The sequence below is a fragment of the Hibiscus syriacus genome, unplaced genomic scaffold, assembly GCF_006381635.1.
Source record: "Hibiscus syriacus cultivar Baekdansim isolate YM2019G1 unplaced genomic scaffold, ASM638163v2 tig00111402_pilon, whole genome shotgun sequence".
In the NCBI taxonomy this organism is placed as follows: domain Eukaryota; kingdom Viridiplantae; phylum Streptophyta; class Magnoliopsida; order Malvales; family Malvaceae; genus Hibiscus; species Hibiscus syriacus.
The window spans coordinates 2,823,601-2,844,321 of NW_024063082.1; the positions used below are offsets into that span (position 1 = coordinate 2,823,601).

Sequence of the window (20,721 nt, forward strand, 5' to 3'; positions counted from 1 at the left end):
CTTAAAGTACATAAAACATCATAATAAAAGACATAATTAAAGTCTAGAAACATAAATGACAAACACATAATGTTTTTGTTCTTTGGCACAACGTTCTAAAATTTCAAGCAATACTTGTGACATCTGATACTCCAGTATTACAATCATCATTCTCATAAAACACCATAATAAAACACCAATATTGCAAAATATTCGGTTGAAATTTGAATTTGAAAAAGTCTGTTTCAATGGCGTTAAAAATGGAGGTTTGAGAAGCACAAGTGAAACACTTAATTCTATTCAGTGGCGTTAAAAATAGAGATTTGAGAAGCAACGATCTGACTCTGTTAGCAAAAAACGTGGGTGCTCAGTCACAAGATACTGATTTGTAGAACATTAAGAAATTAAGCTTAAAACGAACATTAAGAAATTAAGCTTAAAACAAACATTAAGATGAATCTAAAAAATAATTAAAAATTAATACGAGCAAATAAAAATTAAACTCTTAAAACAAAATGCAGAGGAGCTTAAAACGAAATTACTACGAAATTGACTCTTACAAAAATTAAATTTCAAGTAAAAAAGGAAGAAACATACCTGAATAAGCTTAAGAGTGAAGACAAGAGGTTTGAAAGAAAAAAAAAATTATGCATAAATTTATCCCTAATATTTAGTTAAATTACAAGTTATATCTTATACAATATTAGGATTTATAAATTAGCTCTTAAAATTACACCTAATTTCATAATGGTCCAAAATTTAATGGATATTTAGTTGGATGGTCGGATGTGGGGCGGGCGGATGCGGGGCGGGTGGATGCGGTACGGATGCGGGGCGGGTAAGGTCTCAAACCCATTACCCGCCCACTACCCGCGACGGGTACCACTTTCTAAATCCACATCCGCCCACTACCCACTAAAATTATACCCATCCCCACCCCAATTGAAACGAATACGATACAGAATCAACGAAATTGTACCCGCTTGCCATCCCTAATAGACACTCATTGATGTGGTAATAATTATGAAAAGAATATTGTCAAATTCCCTCCTAGATTTGTTCGAAAAACTAAGCAAAAAGCTATGATATTTTAGTTGTTTATTTAGCAAAATCCAGGGGCATATCGGGTAAATCCTAAGTAAAAATAATCACATCGCACGTTTCATATGCATTTCAATTTTTTGCACTCACTTCCCCCACCGGCCCCCACCTCTCTCTCTCTCTTTTGTTTCGTTTCCTCAGCTACTATTACAATCTTCACATCCTTACCTTTAAAAAAAAAAAAAAATTCTTCTTTGATCTCTCTTTCCATTTCCTTTAATAACAACAATCATTAGGGTTTTAGAAATTTCTTCTCCTTTTGAATCTCACGCTTATGCTATCTTTGCAAATTCCTAGATTCGCTGGTTTATTTTAGGGTTTACAGATCTATTTAGCTCATCAGCTTAATCGTTGCTTCTTGTTACCATGTTTTGGAGGCTCACATCTCTGTCTGCTTCTTCTCCCGTGAGTAAATTTTTATGCTAAATTAATTGATTCAACAATTAATTACATTTAAGCATTTTTTAAGCTTTACTTACTACTTTTGGTTTTCTTTTTCTTTTTTAGAGTAATCTTATACGACGTAATGGACATATTTAATTTTTTATTATATACATATATATTATATATTATATATTATATATATAGTTTTTCCTTGTTGGTTCGAAGTTCATATGAAGTTTACTTTGGATTCATCGATGCCAACTTAGTAGTTTCTGCGACTTAGATTTGTCCGCATAGTTGGAAATTTCGTTTTATTCTATTCGATGAATTCAAATTTGTTTAGCTGGAAGTGGCTGGAGTTCCTTTATTTTGAAGCTGAACTATCTTGTTGAGTGCTAATTGCTATCCTATCTAATTTGTGAAAATCATACAAACTATATAGATATGGTTAGCTGGAATTTTTAGATTGATGCTGGTTCTCCATTTCAAAGGAATTATTCTAGTGATATTTTTTAGTGTATTTACAGTGATTTTGGTTAGTTTCATTGACTGATATTCTTTTGTAGGTGGAGTCGATTTTAGACAAGGAAAACTTTACTTTGGAAGAGCTTCTTGACGAGGAAGAAATAATCCAAGAGTGCAAAGCTTTAAATAGTCGACTCGTCAATTTGTAAATTTTGCCACTATATCACATTGTGCCTTTCCTTATTTTTCTATTTGATCAGTTCATACTCTTTTGTAGTTGGTTGGAATTTAGAAGTTATTTGCTACACTTAAACTTGTGAAGTGTTTATATGATCTGTTTGAGATTTGAGAATTACTCTTGCTTGATGCTCATTATACTTAATTCTTTCAGTCTACGAGAAAAAACCCAAGTTGAGCAGTTATTGCAGTATATTGTCGAAGAACCTTCAGAAGATGCTGACAGCAAACGGACCTTCAAGTATGTCATTTTCATTTGGTTATATATCTTTCTGTTTCCTTGTAGCTTTTCTGATGTTAATTCCTCCCTTTCTTAAAGATCTCTTCATTTTTATGTCTAGGTTCCCATTCATTGCCTGCGAGATCTTTACATGTGAGATTGATGTTATTCTGAAGGCTTTAATCGAGGATGAAGAGGTATTAGTTTAATTTTCATTTTTGATTCTGCACCTCTAGTTATGGAAATGCCATGACTTTGTTTCATATGCTTTTTTTGTTGTTGCAGTTGATGAACTTGCTTTTCTCCTTCTTGGAACCTAACCGTTCTCATAGTGCTTTGCTAGCTGGTTATTTTAGTAAGGTGCGTTGTTCATTTTTGGATTATTTTATTTTCTAATTTTCCCATGTTTTGCATGTCATGTTTTCTCAGACTGCTACTTTCCGTATTATTACCACTCAATAAGTTTCATTTCCTTTGAAATTTAGGTTGTTATATGCATTATGCTACGGAAGACTATTCCGCTTATGAACTACCTCCAAGTAAGTACAGCTTTGTGTTTACTATCACATTGTGATTTGCTTGACAAAATTGAGTTTGTCAGTGGTTTATGATCCCCTAACTAAAATGGATATACTGTTGTATATTTTTCTATTTATATGGATTAACTGGAACATCTTGTTTACAGACACATCAAGATGTGTTGCGCCAACTGGTTGATTTGATAGGAATCACATCCATCATGGAGGTACCCAAGATATTCCTGTGTGTTTTGTTGTATTAGTGGATTTTATATGGTTTTTCATTAAATTTTTTGAGTGAAACTTGATGTATGCCTTTTTGCAGGTTTTGATCCGGTTAGTAGGTGCTGATGATCATGTTTATCCAAATTTTTTGGATGTAATGCAGTGGTTAGCTGATAGCAGTTTGCTGGAAATGATTGTAGATAAATTGAATCCATTGGTATTTGCGAACTTTCGGTTTTGTCCTTTTAATGGCGTACCATACTTTTTAATGAGTCTCACAACTTGTTTTTTTACAATGACCAGTGTCCACCCGAGGTTCATGGTAATGCAGCAGAAACATTATGTGCAATAACAAGGAATGCCCCATCACCTCTAGCCAATAAGCTCTCTAGTCCAAGGTTTGTGAGATCTTGTTCCTTCTTGTCTCTTCTCTACTTGCATCACCATCTTGATTAGCCATCATGTTTATGTTTCTGACTTGAACTGTAATTTTGCATATGTTCATCAACAGTTTCGTTGCAAGGATATTTGGTCATGCATTGGAAGATTCACATTCAAAATATGGCCTTGTACACCCTCTTTCAGTTTGTATCTCATTGTTGGATCCAAAGAGATCAGCCATTGCTTCTCCCTTGATGCATTATTTCCGAAATCAACATATGTATGATCCCCCAATCCCTGTAAATCCAGAGACGATCAGTGCAATGCTCCCTAAGCTTGGTGAGTGGATTTTTTTTTGTTGTTGCTGAAAGTTGTAATAGTTTCCATATATTCCTAGGCGCATGTAGCATATTGGTTTTCATTTTAGCTATGGTGTTGAGACTGCTGCTTGTTGTGTAGGTGACTTACTCATGCTTTTGAATGTTTCATCTGATGAGAAGATTTTACCTACCACGTATGGAGAATTGAGGCCGCCTCTCGGGAAGTATCGCCTAAAGGTTCATTAATTTTTGAAAAGAAGTTCTTATCAAAAAATTTTTTTGAAAAGAAGTTCTGTTTTCCAACCATTGTGGAATACTGAACTTGACACCTATTTGATTTATTTGGTGTTGTGCATAATGCATATCAGACTTTTTGCAGGCCTGTATCATAATTATTCTGTTATTTATGTATTGTATTGTGATTTATTTATTTTCAGATTGTGGAGTTCATTTCTGTCCTGTTGAGAACAGGAAATGAAGCTGCAGAGAAAGAATTGGTCAGCTCAGGAACCATTCAACGAGTTCTTGATCTTTTCTTTGAGTAAGCTCGTGCTTAAACCTGTTATCTTGAATGAACTGTAAACAACTTGTTGGCAGTTTCTATCTAGCAGAATATGCTTGATGTCATCTTCAGGAGGTGTCGGATCATTTCTTTTAGCAGCCTAAGATTCTCTGTTTATGTAAAATTATGCAGGTATTCATACAACAATGCATTACATCATCATGTTGAGAATATAATATTATCATGTCTGGAGAGCAAGAATGATGCAGTACTTGATCATCTTTTCCACAAGTGTGATTTAATTGGGAGATTTCTCCAAACTGACAAACAACCAATTCTTTCTGGTGACAATAATCTGGTAGATGTTAATCATCTTTCTATTTTGCATTTTGTTAATGGCCACTTCACTAATATAATTAGAAGCTGCTTTAGATACTCTGTGGTTGTACAGTCAGCTTAACCCCTTTTCTGTTCAAACAGACAGCTTTACCAGCTGCTGGAAAACGTGCACCACGGGCAGGAAACATTGGACACATTACACGTATTTCAAACAAACTTGTACAGTTGGGAAGCAGCAACAGCAGTATTCGGGCATATCTGCAGGTGTGGAATTGGCTGCTTGCTAATGTTGTATTTATTGCTTCTGTTAAGATCTCAAAGGCTGCTGATGCATTTTACTTTTAAGCTAACAGCTTTTTTCTTAATTAAATTAGGGAATGATTTGTTTTTGGTAAGTTCATCAGTAGTAGTTTTTGTATTTGGCACAATAGTGGTATCTTTAGTTGGTGGTAAATGCTTGGTTGGATGATACGATGAATTAGGATATTTTAGTTTGATTTTTTATTTAAATATTTTTTGTGTGAATTGCTGACTCAAGTTCATATATTTATATAGGAAAATAGTGAATGGAATGAGTGGCAAGCCAGTGTTCTACAAGAACGTAACGCAATTGAAAATGTTTATCGATGGGCTTGTGGGTAAGCTCTTGTTTAACTTCTTATATGTACTGCAGTCAGATTCGTTGGACGTGGTTGAAGGTTAATTATCTCTTATATATATTTGTGAGAGTGCTTGCACTCATGGGCACTCGTGGACTCTTAAGATATTGTGGCAGATTTGTAAAAATGACATGAAATTTGGCTTATGGTTCTCTCATTTTCTATTATTTATTTTTTTATTTTTAAATTTACAGCTCTCTTCTGTTTTGTTGTGTACAGATGTGGAGCTTCTGATAGTGTACTTGTCCATGTTGTAACACATTATATCTTTCAAAGTAACTGCAGTGTTGTGAAATCTAACAAAAAAATTGTTTAGAGAATCTCATGTATTTTCCTCCTTGTGTGCAGTCGCCCAACATCATTGCAAGACAGAACAAGGGACAGTGACGAGGATGATCTTCATGATAGAGATTATGATGTTGCAGCTTTAGCAAATAACCTAAGCCAGGCTTTGAAATATAAAACCTATGGCAATGGCGATAACTCAGTATGTATTTTGGCTTCTCTTAACGGTATCTTAAAGTCCACCTGTTTCTTATTGTTCTTATTTAACGGCTTTCAGGACCATGGTGATCTTGATCAAGATGATGAGGTGAGTGGCTCTGATTTCTTTTTATTAAGTGAAATCATCATTGTGTTTGACACGCCATTAGTTTGTTCTTCCAAAGGCTTCTCTAGTTGCCTATTAAAGAAATTGATGGTGACACAACGGAGGGTTGTGTTGAGAACAACATGAGTGATGGAGAAACCAAACAAATAGGAATTTTTTGCATTCATTTTAACATCAAAATTAACCGTAGATATATGTTTTCACTCTGCAGGATGTATACTTTGATGATGAATCTGCTGAGGTGGTCATATCATCCTTGAGGCTTGGTGATGATCAGGGAAGGTGAGTTTTCTTCTTGTTCGTTAGTCATGGTCTATGTTGCTTCCACTCGTTATTTTTGTGGAAAAGTACGTATGTTTGACATATGGATGTGAAGAAATGATCTTCAAAGATCCTCCACGTAAATGGAAAAGCTTAGAAATATATGACCATAATCCTATCCAACACTCACACCTGAGTCCAAGTAAAGATAGCTCATTGTGATGGAGCTTTTCGCTTATGAGCTTCATGATGGACCCTCCAGATGGGTGGGTGTTGTTTAAGAACCACCACGGACAGTAGCTTCTATAAACGTATGGTTTATGTTGTTTTGTTGATGTAGCCATACTAATGGAGATTACAACCCGTGTTTTTATAATGCAGTAGTCTTTTTACAAATTCCAACTGGTTTGCATTCCAAGACGATGGAAACATCAATTCACCTCTGGGCACATCCCCTTCAGAGGTGATGCACTTGAATGGCACTGCAAATGGTGGTAACAGCAGTAGTGATGATGAGGTGGTAGTTGGAGAGGAGGATGAGATGAATGAAAATGGCACATCTACTTCCAACCCAACAAATGGGTTCAACAACAATTCAGTGCTCGGCGGAGGAACATCAGAAACCGAGAACATGTTTGGAGCTAGGCCTATACTTGATTGGGTGGAATGGGGAGAACCTTTGGATTTGCAAGTAAGAGGTTCAAGCAAGAATCCATTTCTGGATGATGACATTTCAGAGATCAACCTACCGAGTCATACTGATACAGTGATGAGTGATGAATGCTCCCCTTCAAATGGGGAATCCATACTTCCAAACGGAACCCCGGACTCCATGGATTCAAGCGAGGGATCAGTGAGCAGCGAGACAAGTCAGAAATCTCCACCAGCGGTGCCAGCTTTGTTTGAAGAGGATGTTGAATTCGTAGGGGTGGAGTTAGAAGGTACAGAGAAAGCAATGGAGCAAGCTCTAAAAGAAGGAATAGTTGGGGAAGCCGGAGCATTGAAGAGGAAGGTTATTCCTAAGGTACCAGAAAACGAGAAATCGGATGATGGGATAGAGTTTAATGATGCGAACTTTTGGAGGGTGGATCAGGAGGTCACTGTTCTGGAGTAATGGAAGTTGGGTGACACAGTTTTGGTTGGCATTACGGGCAAAGCAAACTCATCGGGTGTACAGTATAATATTGTTTCCTGGCAGGGGTTACGGTGAGCTTTGCCATCTAAGCTTTTTACTGTTCATTATTAGTTATTGTTTTCTTGCTCATTATTATTGATTTAAGGTATGGATGACTATCAAATTACAATATCCGACAATCTGTTTTAGTAGTCAAAAGATTCAAAAATATTTTTATAATTATTATTATTATTATTATATCAAGAATAGAATGGTTTTGGAATTGCAAAATAAGACCTAAAGCAACTATTCTACTTGTGAGAATAAATGTGTACACACACACAAATAATGAAAAATAGGGAATATCTTATTTCAGTAAATATATCACGACTCTCCAACCATATTAATAATTTGAACAATTTGATGACTACCCATCTCCTTTGCATCACGTTTGATGTTCTGTTCTACCTTTAGTTGTCTATTTATTAATGCCTTCTTCTTCATTCCCCTTTATTTATTGCCTACCATTAGGGTTGTAAAAAGCTGACCCGACTTGTAAAACTGACTGAAATCGATCCGAGTCAAAACTGTTTTTGACATGCACTGTAGCGATCCGAAACCGACTCGAGTCGGAACTGGTGTTGACCTGAACCCGATTTGGACATGGAAATTATGTATCTGAACTCGACCTGCATCTGACCTGAGAACGAACTGAACTCGAATTGAACCGAAAATATGATACTTGAACTGCATCCGACTGATATGAACCTGAACCCGAGATTGACCTGGTAAATAACTGGTATTACTCGACCTGTTTTCAACTTGACTTGTTTTCAGCCTGACCTATTTTTAACCTGACCTGTAAATGATCCGACTTATTAATGACATGATCTGATATTTATCTGACTTATATATTACCATGGACGAAAATATAAGATTTTAATAAAATTATGAGTTTTTTAGTTTATGATGTAATTAAAAAATTAATATGATTACTTTTTAAATGTTATAATAAAATATTTATTATGATAATTAAATTAATAAATATACCTATTATATAAAATTATTTAATAAAATTAATGAAATTATTTAAATGTAAATTAGATAAAACATGATTAATAATGCAAAGAAAAATTAATATAGTTTAATTAATATAAATTATATAGTTTAATTTATATAAAGAAAAAATAATATTAATAATGAAAGTATTTATTATGTAATATATATTAATGTTTTACATTATTAATATAAATAATTTTGACAATACATTAGTTTACGTAAGCCCAATACATAAACTCACTCTTTTATAACAAATATATATGCATTAGTACTAGTACATTTACATTATAGTTTATGGTTTAATGTTTATGGTTTAAAGTTTAGTGTTTAGGGTTTATAATTTATGGTTTAGGGTTTCTATAAAACTATATACTTTGTTATTTTATATAGTTTATGCATAGTTTTTCTATAAACTATATAAGTAATTTGTTTTATATAGTTTATATATATATAATATACATATATATAGTTGACATATATTATACATGGTTTATACATACATATTATATAAAAATATTTAATAAAATTATTTAAATATAAATTATCTAAAATATGATTAATTAGGTGTTAAATAATTAATATGTCATATTGCATATTATATAGTTCATAAATAGTAGTACATGTCATATTAATTTTATTTGTATAATTAGTATTTTAGTTGCATGTTAGGTTAATTCACATTAATAATCATTTATTTTGTTGTTATGAATAAATAATAATAAAACCCAAAAATAAGTTCATTTGCAATAGTGATAGTCCATTTACATTAGTTTATATAGGCCCAATACATAAATCTACTATTTTATTATAAATATATATGCATTATTGCTAGTTCATTAGGATTTATGGTTTAGTGTTTATAATTTTAAATTTATGATTTATGATTTATGATTTAGAGTTTAAGGTTTATATAAATTATATACTTTATGTAGTTTAAACATAGTGTATCAAAAACCGGACCCGTTTCCATCTTAAAATAAAACCTTATTTTATTGGAAGTAAATCTGGGTACGCAAGAATCCACATTAGCTTAATATTTTATTACTAGCAATAAAATAATAATAAAAACATGTCTTCTTTTTTGCTCTTTCAATACTTTGTGTTCCTAAATGTAATAATTAAATAATATTAAACCCTAGAAAGAGAAATTCTTCCCAGTTCCCACTAGCCCGATTTAATTATTAAATCAAATAAAATATTGCTAGACGCCTCAAATAAAATAATGTTTAAAAAATTAAGCAAAATTTTCACCTCATCATCATCAACATTGTTAGATTGGGTTTTAATTAACCTCTAATCCACGTGTTTAAATAATATAAATATTATATAAAATTATTTAATAAAATTAATAAGATTATTTAAATGTAAATTATATAAAACATTATTAATTATGTGTTAAATAATTAGTATGTCACATTACATGTTATATGGTTCATAAATAGTAGTACATGTCATATTAATTTCATTTGCATAATTAGTATTTTAATTGCATGTTAGGTTAATTCACATTAATATCCCATTTATTTTGTTGTTATGAATAAGTAATAATAAAACCCAAAATTAAGTTCATTTGCATTAGTGATAGTCCATTTACATTAGTTTACATATGTCCAATATATAGTTTAGGAGTTATAATTTAGGGTTAACAGTTCAAGGTTCATAATTTAGGATTTACGGTTTAGAGTTTTATAAAATATATATTTTATTACTTTATATAGTTTATGCTTAGTGTTTTTATAATATATATATATATATATAATCTATAGATTACTTATATTAGTTATACATACATATATATATTAATATAAATTATAATTCATAAACTATATATTTTTTTATAGTTTATACATATATAGTTTAAATATATAATTTATATATATAGTCCATATAAACATAATTTTTATATATAACTTATAATAATTATATAGTTTATAATATAAATATAGTTTATATATATAGTTTATATATAAACTTAAATTATATATATATATATATATATTATATTTTTTTCCAATTTTTTAAATGAATGCAATTTACTATTTTTTCATTATTTCTTCACATTTTGTATTTATTTCGATTTAATCTTTTTTTTATTTTTTAATTTATTTCAATTTTAAGTCTTTCACTTTTATATATATTCAATTTAGTCCTTAAATTTATATTTGCATCTTCATTTGGCCTATTGTTAGTTGTTATATATATTTTTGTAATTGGTCAATAACTTTTTAAATGTGTTTAATTTAGTTCTTTTTTATATTAATTTAAACCTCACATTTTAAATTTATTTCGATTTAGTCCCTTACATATGTGTGTTGTTTAATTTATATTTTAAAATTTTATTTGTAATTTTACATTTCCTCAATTTTGTCCTTAAATTTATATTTTTTTTTACAAAATTGATCCATGAATATTTATTTTTCTCTTAATCTACTCGAAATTATATACAATTACAACTTGCAATACAACAATCACAAAAGATGACAAAATAATTAATCCAAAAATAAAAACGATCTGACCTGAACTCAATCCGTATCTGGTAAACATCCGACCTGAATTTTATCTGTCAATGATCTGACCTGATCTGAACGAGATCCGACTGAAGTCCACCCGAACCTGAATTAACCTGGTCTTTATCTACTTCGGACCTGAACTGACATCGATCCGAACTGAAAATGACCTGACCTGAACCCGATCTGGATCTAGTGTCAAATCAACCCGAAAATAACACGAACTGATTTGACCTGCATCCGATTTTACCCGACATATCAAGATCCGACTGAAACCTGACCGATTACCTGATTTTACAGCCTTACCTACCATTAATGATAAATATTACTCGGTTTGTGTGTTCATTTACTGAAAGAACCAACACCCCATATGTTTTGTTTGTACTAATAAAGTCTTTTTCTTATATAAAATACTTGTTAAAATTGAACAATCGAATAAGCAAAAGAGAAGTTTAAAATGGAAAAAAATAAAATTGCTTCTTTTTCTTATTCATAAAGAAAAAAAATTATTTCGTTGGTATTTGTCATCTTGAATATGCCACATATATAGTATTGATTTATTATATACAATTGCTCCTAAACCCTACGTAAAACAAACTACTAGTGTTATGTACAAGATAAGAAATTATCTCAACTTTTTAATTTTATGAGTGAAATTAATAAAATAATTTATCTTTCAAGTATAATAAAAATTAATTTAATAAAGCAAGGGTTATAGGCCATTTTATCATCTCTGATTCATCACATGTTTTTCTAAACTCTATATTCGCAAAAAGTAATAAGAAAATAGCATTTTAAAATACATCCGAAAAGTAGTTAAGCTAAGCCGTTTTCTGAACTACATTGATGCTCCTCTCAAACCAGCGATTTCAATGGTCTCCCAAGTTGTATTATTATCTTACATGATCAAAATCAAAATAAGAAAATATACCAACCACTTTAAAAACACCTACCGACCCTTGTTTCTTTTAATCTACAATTTATACCCAATGGAAAACAAAAGCTTTATTATGGGTATAGGAAATGAATGTGAGGAGAACAGTGCTTTGAGATTTCGTCCATGACTAACCTTGGCTGTGGACGAGCCGGAAATGACTGAGCTTGTTGAAGCTTTCGTTGTGGAGGGTTACCAAAGAACATGGTCTGAGAATGAGTCACCATGTCTGTCATGCTAGGGGTCTGGTAAGCTTGAACAAGGCTCGAACTATTAGTGGAATCACCTCTTGCGGTTGCTTGTTGCAGGGAATGTGAGCTTATACCTGACAACACATATGCCCTTCCCGATGATTCATACACATGACGGTTTGCCATTCTCTCTTGCATCTCCTTTAGCTCCGCATATAGCACAGCACATAACCTATCACCTGCCCCTGCAGAAATGGTTTCAGATAAAGCCCTCTGACAGCTCTCGAGGAGTGAGACAGCAGCAGCTAGTTCACTACGTATCATACAAGTGATTCCCCGAGGGCAGAAGAATCCTTCACAACAAACTGAGCAATTCCGAACTCTGTAAGGCATCGCAGAGGCTTCTCTTAGATTAATTTTCTGTTCTCTACCAGCACCACAAGCCCATCCAGGCTCACACCCAGAAACCCAAGATGTTAAATTACAGTTCTTATTAGGCTTCAAAAATCTGGACTTCTTTGCTTCACCTCCATTATGATAGAAACTGCTAAAGTAGAATTTGATTTCTGCTGCTATACATATGCGTTTCATCATGTCTGTTGAAACCCCAAAACAAAATTCATTAAATTCAATGATCTAAACTTTAGATTTAGCATAAAACTTGAAGAATTATGAACCTTTATTTGTTCTGGCACATTTCTCCAGGAATTTTGACAACATACACATCCGTAATGCAAAAACTGAACATTTTCTGTATATCGCCCTTCAAGCTAGAAGAAAGATTAGAAAAGCGATCGGAAGCATATTTGGAGAATAATTGATTGGCAGCCGAGCTGTTTCTAAACTTACTAACGCCACCTTCATCATCATCTTGGCATACAACGTGAACAAATAAGGTAGATATCAATATCAAAACATACATGAATTCCCATGCTTGGATCTTATTTTCGGTCATTTCAATTACTTGTTTGCAAAAAAAGAAGATTTATTTATGTACATGAGATGAATCCAAGAGAAATTAAACAATCAGATTTGTGTATGTACGTGAGATGAATCCAATAGAAATTAAACAAATCATTTGAGATGAAAGAATGAATGAAAAGAAAAGGAACAAATCTGTTCTGTTTGGATATTTTCAAGCGGAAGAAATGGCAGGGAGAAAAGGGTGGACGAAACCGTTATAACAGGAACCTTATCCATCCTTTTTTATTACAAAAATATTTACAAGTCAAAGTCAAACAACTTTGTTTGTCTTCCGTACGTGTCCAATCTACTTGTACTTTCTCTTTCACTTCCAACGTTGGGTCAAAGAAAAAGCATGTTCTTTTGAAAAATCATAATATAGTATATTGTTTTAAGCAGTTTATATAATATAATAATATCAAAACCAAATTCTAAACAAGTTTAAGAGAGACATTAAGCCTCAACCATGTCAGGACGTTTTCTGAATTCTATCTCATTGCCTGCTAAGTTCTCTTTACTGGAACCATTATCATCAGCTATACTGCTCAATCACCATCGCAATCGTTAGTGTTTAAACTCATGATCTCTAGGAACAATAACACTTCTTTTAACTATTGAGATAAGTTGGTTCGTGCATGTAATATATTTTTTCCGGCTTCATTCTTTATTTGTGCATTTATCAACAACAACAAAAAAAGGTGAATCCTATTATTTTTCTTTAAGTCTCGAGTGGTTACGAAATAATATATGTTCGTAATATCTCTTAATTATTGATAATACATGTTTTATAAATATAACTACTACTATTATTATTAAATTAATAATATTTTCACTTTTAAAACCAATGTGTATAAGAAAAGTGTAAAATTATGACAATATAGTAGGTTTCTTGTCCCAGTGATAAGGTATTGAACATTTTTTCATCTAGATCCAAGCCTTAATAAGTGCAAATTTTAATTTCCTCAACCATGTCAGGACGTTTTCTGAATTCTATCTCATTGCCTGCTAAGTTCTCTTTACTGGAACCATTATCATCAGCTATACTGCTCAATCACCATCGCAATCGTTAGTGTTTAAACTCATGATCTCTAGGAACAATAACACTTCTTTTAACTATTGAGATAAGTTGGTTCGTGCATATAATATATTTTTTCCGGCTTCATTCTTTATTTGTGCATTTATCAACAACAAAAAAAAAGGTGGTGGTCTTGCTAAAATGTTGAACCATTCTTCCATTTTGGCCTTGAATATGAATCCTATTATTTTTCTTTAAGTCTCGAGTGGTTACGAAATAATATATGTTCATAATATCTTTTAATTATTGATAATACATGTTTTATAAATATAACTACTACTATTATTATTAAATTAATAATATTTTCACTTTTAAAGCCAATGTGTATAAGAAAAGTGTAAAATTATGACAATATAGTAGGTTTCTTGTCCCAGTGATAAGGTATTGAACATTTTTTCATCTAGATCCAAGCCTTAATAAGTGCAAATTTTAATTTCCTCACTTCTTATACTTAAATCAATTATATGATAACACATATTTAGTTGGTTCTAATTAATTTAATAAAAATATAATTATATAAAATCAAATTAAATAAAAAATGTTGATTTGGTAAAATGACACATCATCACATGTATAATTTTTTATGATGTGGTATGATGCCAATAATTTGTCACGTTAGTATTTTTATTCATGCGTACACGCCGAGTTAATTTATATATAGACCGTTTGTTAATTAACAGTTTTTATTTTATGAGTTTTTTTGTCTCAAAATAAAATATCAACGACAAAATACTTAAAAAAGCAAAATAACTATTTTTTGAATAATTGAGATAATTACAATATAATATCTATTTATAATTTTTTTAATCATTAATAATTCGTACATACTTTACAAATACAACTGATTATATTCAAAACTTCTAAAAAAATAATATTCTCTTTAATAATTAAACCACACGATAAGTTTAACAAAATAACTATGAAATCATACGTTTAGATTTATTATCATTATGTCAAATATTTATAATAAGATTGCGTGGTAAGTGTTGAGAGCGGTAGAGGTGTTCATTTGGTTAAAACGGTGGCTGACCGAACCGAATTAATCAAATATTTTTTTCTTTAACCGTTAATCGAATCAAACTTTTTTTTTAAAATATTAATCGAACCGAATAAATTTTGGTTAATTCGGTTAATTTTTGAATTAACCGATTTTTTTTTAAATTTTCTAATTTATATAAAAATTGAATATTTTTAATTGAAAAAACAATTTATAATTAATTTAAATAATATATAATTATAAAATAGAAATTTTATATGGATTTTTTTAATTTATTAATATTGAGTTAGGATTAAAATTATTGGATCTTAAATTATTAATTGAGTTTTAAATGGTTTAGGTTGAGCCCATATGTAATATATAATATATTTAATATTTAAAATTTAGGGGCTGTTTGTTTAGCTCTAAATGGAACTATTTAGCGCTAAATGTTGAACCGTTCAACATTCAGACTGTTTGTTTCTCACCTCTGAATGATTCAGTGCTGACTGATTCAGCAAAACAATGTTGAATGATTCAGTACAGAAGTACATTCTGAATGATTCATAGCCATTATCAAACAACATACCACATTCAGAGCTAATTCATACCGAGCCTCTGAATCATTCAGCGCTTAATCATTCTGAAGTAAACAAACAACCCCTTAATTTTGGTTAATTCAATTAATTATTCGATTTTTAACCGAGATAACCGTTAACCGAATTCTAAAACATTTATTAACTATTTTTCGACCGAAATAATTTGATGACCGACCTAATTAATCAAATTAATTCAATTCAATCGTTTAATTCGATTAAAATCGAAAAATGAACAACCTAGAGAGACCAAACAAGAGCCAAAACATACACAAAGGACTCATAATGGGAGAACGTTCTGGAAGCAATTTAGCTCTTATTAAATAAGACTAAGCATAGTCTCCCAACGGCTTGCTTCATAGTTCTCTCCTACTCTATTATCTGCCTGCCTACTTTTCTCCTCTCTCTCTCTCTCCCAGAACTCAAACAAAAACCAAACCATATTCTTTGTTGGTTTAGTTTTCCTTTTCGGTCATCAAAGCAAAATGGCTTCTGCAAATGCTATTTCTTCAGCTTCTATTCTTTGCTCCACCAACCAGTTAATTTCGGCATCATTTCATTTCCCGCCTTGTTAGCTTTAAAGACGGTCTTCATTTGACGTTTGGGTTTATCAATGGGTGTCGATGATAAATTGCAGGGGAGTTTGAGGAGGAAGGGGAATCAGAGGCAGAGCCAAAGGCTAAACTATAGGGAAGGAAGCAACCGGTTAGCTGTGAGGGCTTGTGCAAAGGAAATTGCTTTTGACCAGAGTTCAAGAGCTGCAATGCAGGCAGGCATTGATAAACTCGCTGATGCTGTTGGCCTCACTCATGGTCCTAGAGGTAACTTCAATTTTCCATCATCACCATTTGTTTGTTGATTTACACTTAGGATTCATTTATGTTGCAATGTTAGAAGATTTTGTCTTGGCTCTTGAGCCTATTATTTTTTTGGCGTAAATGATTCGTGTTGAATGTTGAATGTAATATTACAAATCACAATTCCTTTTATTTTCTTGTATTAGAAAAGTGTAAAGTAAGTTCATTGACTGGGTGATTTGTTTATCGCGTCTACTTGTTGGTAGCTTTATAGTTTTGCAATACTTTGTAATGTATGCCTTGTTTTCTGAATGCTTCAATGAAATTTTACCTTTTTGTGTGTTTTTTTAAAACTTATTTTGATGGATGGTGTCAATTATGTTAACTACAATACTGTTGATATTCTAAAGGGAGGACTGTTGTGTTGGATGAATTTGGAAGTCCTAAGGTGGTTAACGATGGGGTGACAATAGCTAGAGGTATTGAGCTTCCTAATGCCATGGAAAATGCTGATGCAGCTCTTATCAGAGAGGTTGGTTCTATTGTTATTCTCCTCATTATATGTTTTTATAAACCTTTAATCTCACCATGATATGGTGGTTGACACGTACATTATTTGTTTGTTCTTTGGCTTCGGGATAAAGGTTGCGAGTAAAACAAATGATTCTGCTGGTGATGGGACAACTACAGCATCTGTTCTTGCGCGGGAAATAATCAAACTTGGACTTTTGAGTGTTACCTCTGGTGCAAATCCAGTCTCAGTAAAAAGGGGTATCGAGAAAACAGTGCAAAGTTTGGTAGAAGAGCTGGAAAAGAAGGCCAGGCCTGTTAAGGGCCGTGACGATATTAAAGGTATGCTGCAGAAACATTGATTTGTATTTGGTGCAAAAAAATTATCCGCCTCAAGCAGACAAGCGCCCTTTTTATTCTATTCTTTAATTGCAGTACTCACGCTTTTACTTTTCAGCTGTAGCTTCCATTTCTGCTGGAAATGATGACCTTATTGGAACAATGGTTGTTGGTGCAATTGACAAAGTTGGGCCTGATGGTGTTTTATCCATCGAGTCATCATCCTCATTTGAGACCATCGTGGATGTTGAGGAAGGAATGGAGGTACGCTATGCTTCAAGTTTCTAACCCACTGATTTTTAACGCTTAAAAAAGAAGTAACCTAGATGCTAAGGTGGTAGAAAAAGTCCAGTTATTCTAATTATCGTTGTTTCTTTGCCCGTCCTCTCGCAGATTGATAGAGGTTACATTTCACCAAAATTTGTAACAAATCCCGAAAAATTAATTGATGAATTCGAGAATGCAAGAGTGCTAGTAACAGATCAAAAGATTTCAGCTATAAAGGACATAATCCATTGTTGGAAAAGACTACTCACTTAAGATCTCCTTTGCTAATAATTGCTGAGGATGTCACTGGAGAGGCTCTGGCCACACTTGTGGTAAACAAACTGCGGGGCATCCTTAATGTTGCTGCCATTAAAGCTCCTGGTTTTGGCGAAAGGAGAAAAGCTCTCCTTCAAGATATTGCCATCGTGACTGGTATATAAACTGTTTTTGAATTTTATGTTATTGTTAATGGTATTGGAACATTGCATTGTGATTTTTACCCTTTTTTTTTCCTTATCTGAACTATAGGTGCTGAGTTCCAAGCTAGTGATATGGGTTTGCTAGTTGAGAACACATCTGTCGAGCAGCTTGGTATTGCCAGAAATCACCACTAAGGATTCAACCCAACTAATTGCTGAGGCTGATTCAAAAGATGAAATACAAGCTAGGGTCGCACAATTAAAGAAAGAGCTAGCCGAAACAGATTCAATCTATGACTCGGAAAAATTGGCAGAAAGGATTGCCAATCTATCTGGTGGTGTCGCGGTCATTAAGGTTGGGGCTTCCACAGAGAGTGAACTTGAGGATCGAAAGCTACGTATTGAAGATGCTAAGAATGCTACCTTTGCTGCCATAGAGGAAGGGATTGTACCTGGTGGTGGTGCTGCATTAGTTCATCTCTCAACTTGTGTTGCTGCAATTAAGGACAAGCTTGAAGAAGCTGATGAACGCATTGGAGCTGATATTGTGCAGAAGGTAAACTTGCAAAATGATGGAATTTGGTTTGACTATTTGGGAACTTTGTTTTAACTAGGACTATATTTGCAGATGTTCTTAATGTAACTTTGCATCCTGTGTGAGACTGAAATGTTTTAACTGGATCAACATTTATGAACTGATTCACTATGTTTTCATGCAGACTTTGGTGGCACTGGCCTCTTGATAGCCCAAAATGCAGGAATGGAAGGGGAGGTGGTGGTTGAGAAGGTAAAGAACAGTGAATTGGAGATAGGTTACAATGCTATGACAGACACTTATGAGAACTTGCTGGAGGCTGGAGTTATTGACCTGGAAAAGGTCACAAGATGTGCTCTGCAGAACTCAGCTTCAATTGCAGGGATGGTCCTTACAACTCAGGCCATTGTTGTTAAGAAACCCAAGCCTAAGGTTCCTGTTGCTGCTGCTCCATAAGTTCTTACTATTTAATCACTAGGATTTTTCATAGACGAGCAATATTTGTGCGGTAAATTATAAGAAAAATGCCAGATGAGTCAAGGTTGTGTGCCTTTTTCTTCGAATGGATTAATAAAAGAAATGATATTTGGCGCAACCTAACCTTAGAGATCTTGCACAATATATTAATAAAGAAAAAAAGATGGCCGCCTGTGTGGTACTAGTTCCAGTCTTGAGTATTCGTTTACAATACTGTAATGATCAAGACGTGTGAAAACAGTACGTATATGGTGTTTACTTGAGAAGGCTTTTTACCCCAACATTGCCCCTTGAAGTATGAAGATGATATGAGCTTGAATTCATTAAAAACCTGAAAATAAAGCTCATAATATGTTAAACAAAGGTGCTCACTATAAAGAGATCGTTTTGGTAAATCTGAGATTCTGTAGAATTTTGAAATATACCGGCCAACAACGGAGTAGATATGATTGGCCTTATTGCATAACCTTTTGACGTTTGGCGCCAAGAGATAGACGGAGAAGGGCTCATTCTACCCTTTAGAACAAGATGTTTGATGCTTAGTTAGACGCAAGAACCTTTAGGGAGAAGCTTCTAACCATTCGAAATCTTCGAAATCAATGAAGATAAAATCATTTTTTTTATCTATTTCCACTTTTGTTGGTACATTTGGATTGTCGATTTTGTTCTACCATGTGGTCCCATTCGATGATGGACGTATGATTTCATATTAGACGGACGGATTTATAAAATTTAAAGTAGGGGAACTTATAAAATTTTAGGGGACGAAAATATATTTTCAATATAAAATATAAAAAAATATTCAGAATATACAGGAATTTACAATTTTTAGAGAGGTGACGCCCCTTCTAGGTCCATTGGTGGTATCACGTCATCATTTGGTGAAATTGTTGCCTAATAATACACCCTTCATCCGTTCAAGTTTCAGTTTGTAAACCTTTTTCTTATCAACAGATAGAGATATTCATTATTGTGTTTAGGGGGAGTTTAAGATTAAATTAAGTGCCTTGTTTAATCATGCATATCATGCAGGTATTATGCGACATCTTAGACCTGCCAAAAAAGGTTGCAAAAATACATGGCATATAATTAATTGCTTGCATCGAGAATGTGGACGTTTCATTGTTCTACCTACTTCTCCCCAACCCCCAACAGACACACAGTTTGGTGGCTTTTTGGACGAGAAGAAGATTATTATCACTAATATATATCCCAAAAGGTTTTAATGTAAAATGTATAGAATTTTATGCCTACTAGCGGCAAATGTGCATATATGACTTGTTATGGGATCTTCAAATCAGATGAAAAGCACCATCTCGTTTCCCCTTGTGAACTGTATCTGGTCTTCACTGCAGAATTCGGGAGAGGAAGGAATATATAACTGTGCTGTTGTGTGGCACTAGCGGTAGTGCAATAATGGTTTAAGATGGCATCATTATCTCTATATAACTGCCACATACTTCTGTTGGAACCGGGGTCTGAAGCCAAACTTCTCCTCAGGAGGATAGATGGGTGTGAGGGTGGACTAGGCGTTCCATTGTATGGACCTTTAAAATTTGGCGAAGGCTGAAGCTGTTAATCTTCAATTTGGCAACTTTGGAATCGGTATTAGTCATGCTGGAAACGTAGAGGAGCTGAGATGTGATGCGACTGATACTGGCAGTAGACACTACTCTTCTGGCGGAAGTTCTCCAACGACGTCTGATGCTCCTTCAAAGGAGGTAGCATCTTAAGATGATTTTTTTCCTTAATTATTTTTTA

At 33.0% G+C, this 20,721-nt stretch overlaps 1 protein-coding gene and 1 pseudogene across 2 annotated transcripts; both read left to right on the forward strand.

Moving 5' to 3' along the window:
- The first annotated feature begins 1,233 nt into the window (after positions 1 to 1,233).
- LOC120162406 (serine/threonine-protein phosphatase 6 regulatory subunit 3-like) lies at positions 1,234 to 7,571 on the forward strand. Of its 2 annotated transcripts, none has more exons than XM_039172563.1 (19): positions 1,234 to 1,485; positions 2,031 to 2,134; positions 2,321 to 2,407; positions 2,508 to 2,583; positions 2,672 to 2,746; positions 2,872 to 2,925; positions 3,072 to 3,131; positions 3,230 to 3,346; positions 3,433 to 3,527; positions 3,641 to 3,849; positions 3,970 to 4,067; positions 4,268 to 4,371; positions 4,525 to 4,690; positions 4,813 to 4,935; positions 5,227 to 5,309; positions 5,679 to 5,817; positions 5,893 to 5,922; positions 6,152 to 6,222; positions 6,583 to 7,571. In XM_039172563.1, the coding sequence occupies exons 1-19, from the start codon at positions 1,447 to 1,449 to the stop codon at positions 7,313 to 7,315; spliced, it is 2,463 nt and encodes an 820-aa protein (XP_039028494.1). In that variant the 5' UTR covers positions 1,234 to 1,446; the 3' UTR covers positions 7,316 to 7,571. The 2 variants fall into 2 exon arrangements, with proteins under 2 accessions (XP_039028494.1, XP_039028495.1); XM_039172564.1 differs by having other exon boundaries at positions 6,586 to 7,571.
- Positions 7,572 to 15,996: 8,425 nt separating this feature from the next.
- LOC120162558 lies at positions 15,997 to 18,982 on the forward strand (annotated as a pseudogene).
- The last annotated feature ends 1,739 nt before the right edge of the window (positions 18,983 to 20,721 follow it).